The following is a 17,263-nucleotide window of genomic DNA, read 5'->3' on the forward strand; positions in this document are numbered from 1 at the left end:
GAAAAAAAATCATATGAATAACGATTAGATGATAACCGGCACCCATGATGGTTGCATTGGCAAAAGCTGATTTTGAAATAGATTTTAGAACATACAAAGAAGTGAAGAACGGAAGTTTGTGGTTTTAGAATTACAAACCCATTCCAATAAAAAACAAAAAGTAAAAAAATAAATTCCATTTCAGAACCAGACAAAACCCCAACTCATCAGTCATACTATCAGTATCAGACCATTTTCGGAGTAAAATTTTACTACAACGATTGTTAAGATGGGTTGACGACAACTATAAATATCATTATATCCTCACATTTTTCACGAGGTAGTATTTTACCAAAGAAACAATTGGTGGTAATGAAAAATTATAAATAATGCTAGAGAATAGGGAGTAAGGACCTTGCCTAATAGTTTAAGCTTTTAAGTTGACCAGTTTCATTTAATGGTAATCACAGCTTATTGACCAAGTGTTTTTATCTTGATTATTCCATTCTAATTAATTAAATTTCAGCGCCAAGGTATGAGTGGCTTATGCCAAAGACTATATGTATTCAGAGACCTCAGCTAACTGGTTAAGTACTCAAGTTCATAGGTTAAACGTAACAGTTCCTTCAGTGATAAAACCCAAACTCAAATTTCGTCCTTCAATACAACTTGCTTCATGCCTAATTTTCGGATATAATGAATGATGATACAATTAATGGCCAAACAACTATCAACGAAAAAAGGAAGAACTTCAAGGTGGGTTTTGGGGTTGACAACGTAGCTTTTATCATTTATGATTTATGACAACCTACATTATAATATTGTATGAAAATCAACTAAACGCCTACAGAAGGGTTTATGTATGCTATGCTACGAACAACACCATCACATACATGAAACGACTTTTCTTTCCGAGTAAAATGTAAGCACGAATGTCCCACAGTAGTGACAACTGACAAGAGCTGTTATAACTGATAATTTATAAACTGATATTTGACAGCCTCTTTACAAAGAGGTTAAACGTCTGTTCTCGATCCAACATGCTAATTCTAACGTACTTGGCTTCAGCGCCAAAATGCTTCCCGCTCCTCGTTATGATATTATAACCTCTAAGAAAGCTTTCACAATCTTCTATTCCCCCCTCACATTTCGACCAAGCAAATGCTGCATGGGAAGAAGCAATGTGGTTACTAACATTATCTCTAAAATTAAATCAACGATCCTATTAACAAATTACAATGTTATTACCAGGATGTGGTGTATTTGCCTCGCCGAAGTAGTTGCAGGATTCAGGCATGAACTCTGGAAGACTAAACAGCCCACTTTGTCTAACTGCGTCTCTTAATCGGTCCCATCTCTCAGCCATGAGACGACTAGCATGCCTGAAGAAGTTCTTGGAATCTTCACGGGAGTTCAAATGTTCACAGCTATCAGATACCACCTGGAGGATTTTTGCTGCCCGGAGCTGCGAGTCCTTTGATACACCTATGGTATTCAGCTCTATGAATTTGGTCATCTTTTTTGCTATCTCCTTGTCCTTAACAAGAGCCCACCTGCAAGATTAACATGTGTTCTCTGACATTATTGGGATCAAATCAATATATTTCAACTTGCTACAATCTACGCGATTGTGCACTAATGTTCAATATCATCAAAAGATGACAATATGGAATATAATCATTGAAGGAATAAGAGTAGCTTACCCAATGCGCGTCCCTGCATGACCTGTGCATTTGGAGACGGTGAAAAGCATGATGTCATGATTTGCAAGATATGTAATTGGAGTATAATGTGGCCAGTAGTATGCAAGGTCATGTACCACTACCCCACCATTGCGGTTAACCACAGCTTGCCTCATAAAGCCATCAGGGTTGTTTGGAGATGTAACAAGTTCTATGTAAGGCTCATCTCCTTTGAAGGAATAAGCATCACCGGCCCATTTATAGAGCCCTGATTTCAGGTAGTCTGTCACTGATGGGTAGGACTGTAAGCATGACAAATTAGCACAGACGATTTCTTGTCAGTTAGGGATGAAAGGAAACAATACCAAATGTTTCTAAAAACAAGCAATTCAAGGAACAAGGATCTCGCTAACTAAAGTCATGGAAAAGCCTCCTTTATAGCCTATTGCGAACACCTCCAGGCCCAAAAGTCCAGGGAAGGATGAAATTAGTACTGTTATTCCATGCCAGAATGCCCAAGACCCAATGTATCAGAGAGAAGGCTTGATCTTATAACTCCAACAAAAACTCCAAATCTTTTTTTTTTGAAAATGTTCCAGACTGGGCCACGCCTGTACTAAACTACTAACTAAAGTAAAAACATCACTCACAAGATCAACTCGATTTCATTATTGGCTGGGCTGGAGAGAATCAGGGCACACAAATATGAAGTGAAGGAATATATCAGTGAGATGCCAATACAAACATGAAAATCATGCTTATTCTTAGCACAGATAAGAAGAATAACATGCCTTATCACTCAGAACACTGTATAAATGACCTATTAACTTTCACCAATTGATAGAGGTGTCAATTGGACTGGATTTGGTCCAATATGGTCCAGTCCAATGTGAGTCCACTTACAAATGGACTAGACCCAATCCAGTCCAAATCCAATCCAATCCATTAAAATGTAAATGGACTGGATTGGATCCAATCCAAACCGAATGAAATATCAAAAATTATATATAAAAAAACAGAACATATAAAAAATTACAAAAATATATTAAAATGAAGAAAATCTGAATATTACAAAAATATACCCTTTTGGCATTGAAAAAGCACTTTTATGAAAGTACTTCACAAAAGTGCTTTTGTAGAAGTACTTTTATAAAAGTACTTTCAAAAGTACTTTTGTAGAAGTACTTTTATAAAAGTACTTCCGTAGAAGTGCTTTTATAAAAGTACTTCCGTAGAAGTGCTTTTATAAAAGTACTTTCATAAAATGCTTTTATAAAAGTACTTCATAAAAGTGCTTTCATAAAAGTGCTTTTGTAAAAGTGTTTTTATAAAAGTACTTCCATAAAAGTGCTTTCATAAAAAAACTTTTCATAAAAATACTATTATAAAAGTACTTTGTAAAAGTATTTTCATAAAAGTGCTTTCATAAAAGTACTTTCATAAAAGTGGTTTTATGCTTGCTTCAATTTTGATTGGTTTCAAATTGAACAAGGGTTTGGGCTATTAGAAATTTGGTTTAGGTCCAATTCAGACCAATAAGAATATGGACCAATTTATTTTGAATTGGCCCAATCCAAAACTGGTTGATTGACACCCCTACCCATTGATGCCCTGATAGACATGGACATGGATATGGGAAACAAGGATAGAACTTCCATTTCCTACAATCATGGGCATGGATACAGGTGTCTGTATCCTATGTAATATGCTTTGTGTCATGTAAGGGTAAAGAGGATATGACTCCCATTTCCTAAAATCATGTATGGGTATCCCAATGTAATATGCTGGTGTCATGCATTATATCTTGTTTCTGAAGGTAAATGTCATTTATCAAGACTTGTGTCTGGTCAAAATTAAATTTTAACATGTAAAAATGAATTACAGTATAATTTGTTAAAGTATACCATTTTACATATTTTAAGTGTCAAATGCATTGTAGTACATCTAGAAGTATCCAGTTATCATAACCAACATCAGCACACTAGGCATGCATATCTTTTAACACAAAGGCTGTTGATAGTCCTGCTAGTCTTCAATGGAAATCACAAGGGTGCTTTCACCTTGTTAAACCACGACAGTATAAACACTGGTTTCATCTTAGGAATCCTGAAGTATAATGGATATTTGGCATATGCAAGATAACAAGAGATGCACAATGGGGGAATATCAGAAGGATAATCAGGTCTTCTTTCCTTTGATAAGCAATATTGTTGGACCCAATCCAGCATATCCATGCAGATACCAATAAAGAGTGCAATGCTTAGCCCTCATAGGATGAGCTTGAACAGTTCAAATGGGTTATGGCTATGAACTTGAAGAGTTTGAGTCAGTAGAACAGCTTGACTCCTCTCAATAAGAATCCTTTATGCACTTCGGAAAGAGTTCCAAGGGGTCTCAAGCAAGGAGAACCAAGGCATCCATTCTCTAAGAATTCCTCTGGAAAAATAAGGTAAGCTCACTAAGATTTGTTTTTGTATAACAAATTTGTTTATTGTAGGCCATAATCAGACCAAAACACCTGAAGCCTGGCACTATCAGATTTTTCAATTCTACAATACACAGAGATTCTATTATTCATCAAAAAAAAATACAAAGAGATTTAATCTAATAAGGAAATATAATCATAAGTTTAGATGCTCAATCTTCTTTTTTATAGTGTTTCCAATCAAATATACGTTGTTAATAGAAGATTTTAGAATTACTGACTTCATGACATCTGATTCAATGAAACCTAGAGCTATCCATTATAACATTCGATCATCTATTGTATAGCAATGCAGGTATTAATGTGTCAGCAAGTGATAATGCTTGATTTTTGGACAATACTTATTACAGAAACAGAGAAAAGACAAAATAGAATGCAAACACAAGGAAGACTACACAAGATTCAATGTGGTTCGGCAATTTGTGACTACATCCACAAATGAACCCCTGTGAAATTTCACTATTCTCCATGCAACAAAGTACAACCCTAGTGAACAAGCAAAATTTACAAACAACTTAGATTTCTACATGTCCTGATAATTTGAATACAAGTGAGATTATATTAGCTGTACATGAAATATCAATAACACTGATGTACCGAAGATATATGGTCAAATACAATTGTGGCCCATTTTGCTTGTAACAGATCTCTTAAAACACAAGAAATCTATTCATCAACAACAAATTAAATCAAATTTAGTATTGTATCATCCATTGCTCGGTGCTATTATAGAATCTCAGGACAATAAGTGTGAGATCATGGTTTTAAATGTGAAAGCAAACACTTTGTGCAAGACAATGCCAAACATTGGGCCCAATTATCCAAATCCAGTCCACTGCTCCCAAAAACTTGGGCATCCAGATCCATCATTTTTTTTAATCTTAATAGCCCTTTCTAAATTAAGATAAAACCAATTAATTTGGAAACAACATAAGTGAGTTTCTGATGCTTTAAGAGCTAAAGTTGTTCACAGAAAAAAAAGGAACTCACTGAGTAGTAAGGAGCAGCAGACACCACGTTGACAGGCTCAAATGCACCTGATGAAGAGAGAGCATACAGTGCTGCTTGAAACAGTTGTGTTGAACCTGTCCCCACAACAATATGATGATCTCTGGTTACAGCATTTCCAACTAGTTGGTGCAATCTTCTGACCTCTTTTGCGAATTCAGGCTCTAAGAACCAGCAAATATTTCCAATATCGGAAAAATAGCTCATTGATTGCCATCCAGAGATAACAACCATACTTTTGTCCCCCATGTTTTGCCAAAACTGTTCATACATAGTTGGATCGCCACTGTATAAAATTATTTGTTAGAATTAGAATCTTGCTTGCTGTAATGCTTTTTGGGTTCAATCCAACCACAATTTTGATCCAGTAACATGCTCATAAACAGGCACAACTTGAGCGGGTCTGGTTTGAGCATTAGTTAAATTTTGATGTGGCACCAGATTTGCACCCCTACTTTAGATTAATGTCTGAAAATCAAAATAAATTACTTGAAACCAAAGTTACTAAGATATGGAAGGCAAAAGGTAGGGACATGAACTCATGAAGTATCCTCGACCCTGTCATTATGATCATACAACTTCGGTGGCCAAAGGTGCAAATCATATTTGTGGTTTACTGTCTCCACAACTTGTGCAGGGAAGAAACATTTATTTATCGTTGGTAATTTAAATTTGCAATAGAAGACCATCTCTAATGGCCAAACAGTCACCAACTCCAACTAGGTGGGCCAAGGGCTTGAGTTCATTCCTTTACTTTTCTTCATTGGCGGGTAGCGATTTGGTAAGAGCGCAGTGTCCATAAAACATTCAAAGCCAAATAGCAACAATTCAAGGGTGGGGCATGGCAATGGGTGGTATTTCAAGTGGATTCTAAAAGCCTTATTGATTCTTTTGCCTTTGCCGGTTTGCTCGAGTACGACAAGCACAAGTAATCTATGTTCCACCTATCGGTGTCCACCATCTCGACTACATATTTTCTGCAGATTTCTCAAAGGTCATCACAGGGTTAGCTGGTAGACATGGGGGCTGGGTGTGCTAGAAGACCCATAGAACCTCTTGACACATACAAAAGATCTAGACCCAGACCCACCACTAAATGGATCTCCCACTAAGAGTCAGTGAGATGATCTTCGTACCACATGTTTTTGGAGTTTTATTGAATGGATGCTCCTCCACTGCCTGCAGAAGAACTGCAAGATTCAGGGCCGAGAATCATCTGATTTGGTTGATTCTGTTGGCAGAGAAGATCTCTCTGTCTCGGCTAAAACCCATCCATTCCCTTTTTATTTCGGTCCGGGACTCCGGGGCTACGATTAATCTTATCATGTGGTTTAAGGGTCATAACTCATAACAGATTAGCAAACAGTTCACAATTTTGGTTTAACTGCCTAAGTCGATGTTTCGTGCTACTCATCCTGCCGCTCCGCAAACCATTACCGAACCCTCCAGTTGCCAATTTGCCATCTCCGGTTCCAAAAATCCCATCCCGGCGCACGTTAGACAGATGCGGCAAAGTTCAAAGAAAAGAAACTAAAAAAAGGAAGAAAAGAACAAAAGCATAAAGACGTCAAAAAAGGAGAGGAAGAAAGAGACTGCACTTACTGATCGAGATTTACAACCTTCTCCTTGCCGTCTTCTTCTGCTTCCGTACTCAAAGAAGGGGAGCTCTCGCTAACGTATGCCTCATGATCTGCTGCAGCAGTAGACATCGTTGTCGACTCTCTCGTCTTCTTGCTCGCCTCCTCTCCCAAACAGAACTCTGTATAGCTCTGCTTTTCTTCTGCATCAGTAGTATGAAGGCTGCTACTCCCTCTCTCATGGTCATATTCATAAATTAATCTACTGACAAGACCCACATTCAATGTAAACGATAAGAACAACAAACGAAGAAGAACCCTAGAAATCATGGTAGGTTTACCCAATACTTCATCCATGGTTTTTTGCAGTTTAGGATTTCTGGCCTAAATACAGTTTAGGATTCACAGGAGAAGAATGGAAAGAACCAACCAAATTTTTGTACGGACTTAGGTGTGGGCGGCGAGGTAAAAGATCAAAGGGGAGGGAATCAACAGTTTAGTCGTATTTCGAAAACCTGCTCGGAGCACGCCTAACTGCCTAAATTTAAGTGCTACCTTATCTGTCTTCTAAATCTTGAGATATCTTGGGTCGACAGACTTCTTTCAGTCTAGTTGTCTGTTAGTTTTGGAGATGGTGGAAGAGGTGACTCTTTTTCTTTCCTTCTTGTGGGTGAACCCGAAATAAGTAGTTGCCTTGAGCTAAATTCGAATTAGTAGAAATCTCGAGCTCATTTTAGATCGGAAACAGAAGAAATAAGGAATCTTCTTATCGAGTGATTGCTCTTTCCATTCTCTTTCTCAAATGATGATCACCACTCACCAAACAGGAAATCCTAAGAGTTCAGATGAAGAAAGAAACAAATTAACGAAAGAACGTTCGGCAACAGCGAACTTGGAAGCCGAAGCGCCTTCGGACCTAAGCTAAGAAGAATCCAGGAAGGCAAGAGCAGTAGAGCACCGAGCTGAGCTGCTTTCTGAGTAGAAAAACATACAAATCACCGGTGACAGATGAAAGAAACCCTACCCTAAAGCGCTGGTTTACGGGAAAGCTAAGCTCCTCCGACATTAAAACTTGTGCTCGAAGCAAGAAATCACTAGGAATGTCTTGGCTTTCTAATGCAGAATGGATTTCAATGCTAGATCTCACTCAGAACAAACCCACACGAAAAAGCTCGCTAACAGATGATGATACCTCGAGTTCGACAACAGAAAAAAAAAGGAAGAAATATATAAAAATACAAGAGGTGATGGAACGAACTTTTAAAGAGAAGAATAAAGCTGCTCGCTTTTGCCTTCCTCCGGTCGTGCTCGGTGCTCTCATTACACTTTCCCCTCGGCCCTCGCTTTTACATTTCCAAACTCCAATGCTACCCATTATTTTGCACTTTATTCCTTTTTTCATTAAAAAGTTCAATGGTTTTTTAAAAATCATGAATATCAGTAAAAGGTCTTAATCGTCATTTTCGAGAGGAAAACTATAAAAAAAAATATATATATATATATAATAACAAAAATGCAGAAAGAAATAGACATGCATCTATACATTCATCACATTGATTAAATAAAAACAAGAAATAAGCTATTTTTATTAATAACAAAAATAGCTAAAAAATAAAAAAAATGCAGAAAATACTCAATCAAGTTTCTCACCTTCTCGTTGCTGTAATACCCATGAACCATAGTCAGGTCAAATGATTCAACGGTTTAAACAAACCGGTCAATGGTTTTTACTGTAATGCTGGGTCACAGGGTCAACCGGAAGGTCCAAAACATAAGGTGTGGCCCGTTTCCATTTATTAAAAAGCTGAGGTGACGGAACTGAATGACTTATTGCTTTTGGCTTACTGAATAGAATAATTAACCCAATTTCAGCTTCGTTAAGTAAGGAGCTCACAAACTTTTAAGAAACTCATTTACTAAAAAGACAAAATATTAAATCATTCTTTTCAATAAGTTATCATTTTTTTTTTGAAGTGCAATAAGTGGTCATCAAATGGCCCGTTTGATAGGGCTATAAACGGATCGAATCGAATTTAGTAAAGGGTATATCCAATTAATTAGATTCGATAAAAAATTTGACCAATCTAAATTTGATAAGAATTCACCAAATTTTGCAAAATTATGATTCAAATTCGAATTTAATTATCTAATTCAAATTCAATTTAATTTGAATTATAATAAAAAAAACTTTATGATATAATATAAATAATATGTTATATTATTTAAATAGTATAATAATATATTATATTCATAAATTATTTATAGATCATATTTAATAACTAACAGTCATATAGATCGAATTGGGATACAAATTAGATAAGCTCCGACCTATTTAATGTACTTATAGGCTTAATTTAGTCTGGGCTCGTTATCTTTTTATGGGTTTAGATCATTAGATGGGATGGGGCGTGGTCGGATGGTTGGTTCAAATCATGGACTTAGAAAGGCTGTTTGTTCTGATGGAAGCCGATCTCCAACAACATTGCTTAATGCCATGAAAAAAGAGGGAAGAGGGGGGGGGGGTGAGAAAAGAGGAATTAAGGAAAAAAAAAAAGAAAAGAAAATGAACGCAGTCAGACCAAAAAGCAAAAGGGAGAAACGAGAAGCGCGCCAAAGATTTTATGGATTTCGTCGATCACCGTTCCTCGCTTCTAGTTCTACGTCGGAAAACTCTCTGTTTCGTTTCAAACTCTCATATCTAATAAGTTCTCACACTTGAAATACGTACAGAGTTCCTTCCGAGTTCCCACGATAACAAATAAGGTGGTGGGTGATGAACCCCAGGCGACAACAGTGTCCGTGTAGACCAAATCCAACCCAACCCAATCTATTAAGCATGGCATTATGCCAAATTTTAACAAATGTAAGAGTCCGATTAAAGGCTCGGGCTCAGCAGGCGAGCAACAGACTCGTCCAAAACTCGGAGTTGAGCTCAGGTGAAAGCCTGAAAAGCGAGATCTAATATCCCTTAAAATTTTTGGGTGGAAGTGTTAAAGTGGTCCCTGACTCACTGCATTGAGAAAGAAGGGAGAGGTAGAGGTAGCTTAGCTCCACTACTTGGAAATGATGCACCACATGCATGCACAACCATGAACCCAATTCATGTGGGGTTTTTGGTTGGAAAGAGCCACGCGTATGCGACTTCTGCCGTCGGAAATCGGAATTTGGCCGGAACTTCCATTGCGACCATTTATTTATTGTAGTAGTACACATTTGTCGAGGAATTTTGGTAACCATATTACCAACCTTTCGTATCTTTCGATGGCGGCCAACGCCATTCTCTTTCATCCACCGGCAGAGCTCATCAGAAGGAGTGATTTTGATCACTTTTCAGGGTGGTGGTGGTTGAGGTAGCCCTCCCCAATCGATGGTGAAGGCGGGAGTCTCCACACCTTCCTCATCAACAATTACCATTGATTAATATTGTTTGGGTTAGATCATATATAGATCAATTTACGTCAAAGGTTAGAATAAGGAGAAACTTTACGATAAATTATCCAACCCGACCTTATTCAGTTGAACGTTGATGGAGGATTCAATGTGATCGATATTCTTTGATGTGGATTCAATGTGAACAATACAGACGTAGCAGTAGCAGTAACGGTGAATTATACTGAATGAGACCCATGGCCAAGAGATAACTTAATTGGCATCACGCATTAATTAATCATGTCTTATATATGATGACTTGCTAGACCCAATTGGCCATTCAATTAATTAATCATGTACTTTTGTGTCTAGTTTCAATTTGTTCCTCAAACATTCATTAAAATGTGATAATTTAGTACCTGAATTTTTAAAATATAACAATCCAATTCCTGTCATTTTAAAAAGGCAGAAATATCCTTCAAGTGTCATCGTTTAATTTTCTTTATCAACTAACCAAATATTAATAAAAAAAACTAATAGTTCCAAATCCTTGTTTCTTCCATTTAAGAAAGTTGAAGTTAAGTTTGAGTGGACATTTTGGTGGTTTCAACTTTCTTGAATAAAAAAGGCAAGGATTTGAGATTTTTTTTTTGTTATTGTTTAAATAGTTGATAAAGAAAATTAGAAGACACTCAAAAGACATTTATGTCTTTTTAAAATGTCAATTAACGGCTGATTAACAACTAATTAACGATAAGTACTACATTATCATATTATGAAAGTTCAGGTATTAAATTATCATATTATAAAAATTCAGCATTTTAAATTTCAAGGACCAAAGTGACATTAGACCTAAAGTACAAAGTACTAATAAAAAATTTTCCCTTCAATTAATTAAACTCTGCTATGAATTAATTCTATGAGTACATGTTTCTTTCCACTTTAGCCAAAGTGCCTTTTATACCACATAAAAATAACTAGAGGCCTTTGACATTTTCACACCCAAAAGTGATTGCTCAAGCATTCCTATCCATGTTCTCACATGCTTGTCAGTTATCACTGGGACTGCAAAAAAGGAATATGGATTGAATTAAAATAGGGGTATATCTGAACGAGACATCATGGGTACGTGAATTTAATGTTTTCAAAACTAGATCGGATTGGATGGTCGGACCAAAAAATTTTGGAATCGGCCATTAGTTTTACCCTAAAACTGTTGATTTGGTCAGTAAATTGTTGATCCGGGTAGTTGAACTATTAAATCGTTCGACCCGAAAACGGTTTTTGGCTGTTTTTTTAGGTTTTCTAAATTTTTAATTTTTAATTTTTTTTTGTCAATGTGGGTTGTCTGTTAGGACCAGACGGTCGGACTGTTTGATTCATTTATATATTTAGATATTTGATTGGATAAAACTATTTCTAAATATACATATAATTCTAAAGAAGCCCATCCTTAGGCTCAGTTTGGTAGGAGTATATAAATACAAATATAGACTGTGCAAATACATACGAAATAATATAAAATACAAAGTTTTGTACTCTACAAATTTGTATTTGTACACCTTCTTAGACTGCATTTGGAAACAATGCAAATGGAGTGTAAATCACAGTTCAGGGTTAGACCTGTTCATGGGCCGGGTAGCCCGATGGCCTGGCCTGGCCCGACCAGGCCCGCACCCCGGTTGGGCTTGGTCATGTAATTAGGCCCGTGGGCCTGACCTCGGGACAAACACAGTAAGCCCGACTGTGTTTTGGGCCGGGCTCGGGATTTGTTAAAAAATCCCGGCCCGATTCAACATTATATATTTTATAAAATATATAATGTGTATTTTATATACTATATAAAATATATAAATAATATAATATTTATTGAAATATATATATATATATATTTATAATTTAATATATACATTTTTTCTTTATAATCTCTCTCTCTCTCTCTCTCTCTATTCAGCCGCTTCAGCAGTAGTAACAGCATGGGATAAATTTCGGGCTCGGGCCCAGGCCCAGGCTTCGGGCTTTTTATGAGGGTCGGGCACGGGCCCAAGTTGCAGGCCCGATGGTCGAGCCGGGCTCGGGCTCGGGCCTTAGAAGAATCTATTAATACAGAGTAAAAGCCCGGCCTAGCCCATGAACAATATTCAGGGTAAATTTGTACTCTAATTCACTTTTGCCTATGTTTGACAACATTACATTTATGCATTGACAAATGAAAGATCAATGCATATTTACATTGATAATAAGATGTAAAAGTACAATTAAAAAAGAAGTAAATTTGCATTCAAGTGGACTTTTGATAAAAATAAAAAGCATATGCTTTATTGAAAGTCATGTTTGCATCCATTACCGCTAAAAAGTCTGTTTGGTAAGAAGGTAAATTTGTCAATGCAAAACTAACCCAACTTTGCAATTTATATGAACCGTTTTACACTCTACATATTTATATTCACATTTATTTGCATCGTTTCCAAACGCAGCCTTAATAAAAAAAGTCTTCATTTTAAAAAATTGATCAGGTCTAATCCAATTCTTTAAATATTTTGAAATAAATATTTTGGATTGAATTACTGGTCTAATTCAATGTCTTATTGAACTGTCCAACCTATTGAAAATTGTTTTAATTCAGATTGCATCCAACCCAAATCTGATTTATTGACATCCGTACTCTTATCTTTTATGAATGGACTGGATATTGATTTAATAACTTTTACCTAATCTAATATAAATCCATTATAGAGGACTAAATACAATCCAATCCAATAATATATGTTTTGGACAATCCAATTCAATATATTTTATTGGACTGTCCAACCCATTCAAATTAGTTGTGATTTGGATAAGATCCAACCCAAACGTGGCTCTTAGAAGTTAAAAGACATCTATTCTGTATCTGTTTGTACCATCAATCTTATTCTCACCAAGACATTAGATCAATCCTATTGAAATTTGTTACCTGTTTATACCATCACTCTGCCAACTTTAACACATTTCGTGTAGAGGTATAAAACTTGCCGGGCCTGCACACAACAGTACACAGGCCATGTCAGGCACGGAACGATTGTGCGGGCCATGAGCTGGGGGTTTCAGGTCTGTGAGACGGTATGGCACGGCATCCGTGGCCCGTATATTGGCTCAGCATATATATATATATATATATATATATATATATATAAAACAATTGTTTTTTATTTTTATTATAATATTTTATTTAATTATTGTATATATCAGAATTCATATAAAATAAAAATTTAAAGATTTTTTTCAATTTTTTCTAATAAAACGTTTCATAGTTTTGGCCCGGTCCACGGCCTGGCCTGGCCTAAGACTCGGCCCACAAATCAATCCGCCCAGTGGGATGGCACGGGGTCAAGTTGTGGGCCGTGCTGCACCAACCCTCCCAAAATATCCCAAAGGAGGGAGGCACGGCCCATTGCCCGGCGTTTTACAGCTCTAATTTCGTGATCCTTTCTAAAGATGGATCTGGTGTTCATGAAAAAAGTGTGTATTTTTGACAAATTAAGAGGTATTGTATAACATAAATGTCTGTTTTTTTTTTCTGTAAAAAATGTCACACCATCCCAAAAAATGTTCTTTGTTTCTAAAAAATAAAGGATCTTAGAAGCAAGATAAAAACATTTTTCAGTTTGATTCAAAAACTAACCATGTTTCTAAAGCAACAAAATGATGCTTTCAAAAATAGAAACATGCTTTTATTTACGCATTGCAAACTGATCTGTAATTAATGTGTTGCTGCACGCACGTTGAAATTTCCTTGACCATCTTGTACTGCGCTTTAAAACTCCAATGTATAAATTGCGAACTGATCTATCATTAATGGTTTAAATGGATCCAAAGTATAAATACAGGCTCAGTTTGGAAAGAGTATAATTACAAATATGAGCAGTATAAAATCTTGTATTTTTGTATTTTTAAACCGATATTGTATTATATATATTTATATTTATATTCCTTCCAAACTGAACCACAAGAATAAGGAAGGTGAAAATATCAATTTGTTCAAAATTTCCACCTAAATATTCCATACTTTGTTAAACGTACAAAATCACTAGAGGGAAAAAAAAAAACAGGTTCATGAAGTTTCAAGAACTTACTTCCGGTTTCGTTTTGGAAAATAGAAAAATACAAGAGAATCTGAAACATTTTTAATGTGATTTTTCTTTGAGAAATTAATGGTTTTCCAAACAATACAGCTACAAGAAAATAACGTCTTCAAATCATAACAAGAAACAATTCATCGTGAAAAAGCCTCTAGTCTTAGGTGGTGTTCTGTTCAGCTTATGATTTTAGGTGCATTTTAGCATAGCTGTGGTTCAAAAAGAGTAGGCTTTTTTTTTTCTTTATTTTGAATGGCATGGTTTTAAACCACAAAACCCCGAGATCACATCAGCGCCCCACATGTATCCCATATGCACATCTCAGCTTACATTGGAAACATCTCTCATATTTATCATTGGGAGATGTTCCTAATATATGGTTGGGATGTGCTGTAGGGTACACTGTGTGGGCGTCAATGTGTGAACTCCAAAACCTTAGCCTTTCCCAACAATCAAAAAAGAAAGAAAAGGTGATGCGGAGAACAACGAGTGCATTTATCTTGTGGGCAATGTGGGAAAAGAGAAATAACAGAATTTTTCAAAGGAAAGAAAATTTAATTCCTGAACTTATAGAAGGGATCACCATCAAGGCAATATATATGCTGAAAATTCTTGACTTGTTCAAGGATGCCTCTTTAGATGACTTGATTAGAGGTTGAAGTATTATAGCAAGAGGTCTTCTATTTCATCACTTACTATACAAGCAGTTTGGTACCCTCCTTTGCAATGTAATGTCAAATTAAACTTTGATGGCAGCTCTGTTGGGAATCCTAGGCCTTTTAAAATAGGGGGTGTGTTTAGAGATGCAGGATGAAAAATCATGGTTATATATTCTAATCCAATAGGTTTGGGGGACTGGCTTAGAGTAGAAGTATTGGCCCTCCTCTAGGGATTCAAATTGACTAAGCAATTAGATTTTCAATAGCTAGAAGTGGAGGGAGATTCACAATTAGTAGTAGGTTGGTTGAAATCAAATAGTTTCGGAATGTGGCCCCTTAAACAACCTGTAAGGGAATTATTGAGCCTCACAAGGGAGTTGGGTGCACAAGTATTTTGGACTAGGAGGTCAGCGCAAATGCTTTAGCTGACAATTTAACAAAGCAAGGGGTGAATTGAGAGTTTTTGTTTTAGGCAGTGTTGTAATTTGAATTTTGTTCAAGGGTCACCTTACACTTTGGTAGGTGATAATTATACTTCTGGTTTTTTTAGCTAATGAAAGTTACAATTTTCTATAAAAAATGGTTGTTTTCCTTTCATAAATTATACGATATGGTCAAAATTGATTCTATATACAAATATGTAAAGTACAAATACATAGAAAATAATACAAAAGGTAAATTGTTGAAACTTCTCTTCCATTTATTGCTAAAATTTCTCCTAAAGTTTGGTAATTGCAATCATCTCCCGTGAACTTTCTGACATAGTTGCAAGTAGGCCCCCTCTAGTAGAATCTTCCAAAAGAGGCATAAAATGTCTAAAATATTCATCCAGATGCTTTTGATAAAAAAATAAGTTTATTTTTCCAAATATTCTCTTCATATGAATCACTACTTCAAACTCTTCCAATCTCTTTTGTGAAATTGATTTATTTTTCAAATTTGCCCACAAAACCAACCACTCAAAGGGCTGCAACCTTAAATTCTTTGTTTTTATTGTTCACAAAGTTTGTATTGTTTTTTTTTTTTTTGGTAAAATCAACCTTAGTAGTAATTGTATGGGTATTTTGGGCATTTTATGTCATTTTTTTAGAATATTCTATCAAAAGGATCTACTTGCAACTGTATCATAAAATTGAGGGGAGGTGATTGCAATTACTAAACTTTAGGGGAGGTTTTAATAAAGATCAACTTCAGAGGAGATTTCAGCAAAATTTTACATTTGTACTCCTTCCAAACTGAACCTTATGAACATTCATAGGCAATGGGATGCATGCGCTTCTTGAAAATTCTTGTTTTACTGTGGCCTGGCCAATTGAACTCCCGGGTCATCAGCCAAACTTGAGCTTCTACAGTTCTACAGTTCTACTGAATCACATGGAATCTTCGATCTTTTCTTTAAGCCTCGCTGGTCTGACTAGATTCATCTACGTAAAAAGAAGGAGCCACATGCTACAACAGCTGTGATGATCAAGCAAAAGACGGTAGTGCTCATTTTCTCACCCTATGTGCGCCTTAATCAATCAGCTAATGCTACAATAACGGGGACATTATAAATTTATAACTGACACAACGTTGCTGGATCTCTAAATAATAAATAAAAAAGAAGACAAATCTAAAGGGCATATCAAACCGTGATGAGCTCGGACCTGCTACCCATAGTCCACAAAAACGCTATTCACATATTACCAACAACACATTACGGCCATCACCCACTGAACAACGATTGAGATAATAGGATGCATGATTACTGTAGGGGTGCTTTATAATGTGGATAAAAAATTAGTAGGTATAAACTGATTCACATCACATCCTGTGGTAAGGATCAATCCACACCACACCATTATTTATAATTGTTTTGAACTGTTGATAAAAATGTTCACACCCACAAAGGCATTCTATAAATATAATGTGGACTGATTCACACCACACCTATTGATTCTATACATTTCATGTACAACTTGTGAGATAATTTACATAATCAATCATGAATGAAAAAAAAAATCATAATTTTTAAGCCAAAAATAATTTGGATTAATAATATAAAATAATAATGGATAAAATAAAACACCAACACATAATTACTAATAAATACAAAATAAATATATTTGTCACTGACTCACTATAATATTATCTTCAGCAATAAATAATTTTAAAAAAAATTCTAATATAAATTAAAATATGTTAAAAGATTAAATAAAATGAGAATAGTTGGACCAATATAACGTAGGTGTGTTATACCAAATCCTTCCCACAAATTGTCCACACCATAGATGACCCATTCACAAGAAAAATATTGTGAAGGATAAATTGAGGTGCGACTCATCCTTATCCACACTATTTTGTGAATGAAAACAATCTATACAAAACAGACTATAGTGAAAAGAACCAA

The 17,263-nt window shown here is 35.8% G+C and overlaps 1 protein-coding gene across 1 annotated transcript; it reads right to left on the bottom strand.

The window, feature by feature from the left end:
* Positions 1–869: 869 nt before the first annotated feature.
* LOC104593123 (tryptophan aminotransferase-related protein 2-like) lies at positions 870–8,104 on the bottom strand. The gene is made up of 5 exons (XM_010252826.3): positions 6,757–8,104; positions 5,137–5,440; positions 1,683–1,963; positions 1,228–1,532; positions 870–1,143 (listed from the first exon to the last, which is right to left on the bottom strand). Exons 1-5 carry the CDS (start codon positions 7,086–7,088, stop codon positions 959–961), a joined length of 1,407 nt encoding a protein of 468 aa, XP_010251128.1. The 5' UTR covers positions 7,089–8,104; the 3' UTR covers positions 870–958.
* Positions 8,105–17,263: the final 9,159 nt, after the last annotated feature.

The sequence above is a fragment of the Nelumbo nucifera genome, chromosome 3 (assembly GCF_055504915.1).
Source record: "Nelumbo nucifera cultivar China Antique chromosome 3, China Antique-T2T, whole genome shotgun sequence".
Lineage (NCBI taxonomy): Eukaryota > Viridiplantae > Streptophyta > Magnoliopsida > Proteales > Nelumbonaceae > Nelumbo > Nelumbo nucifera.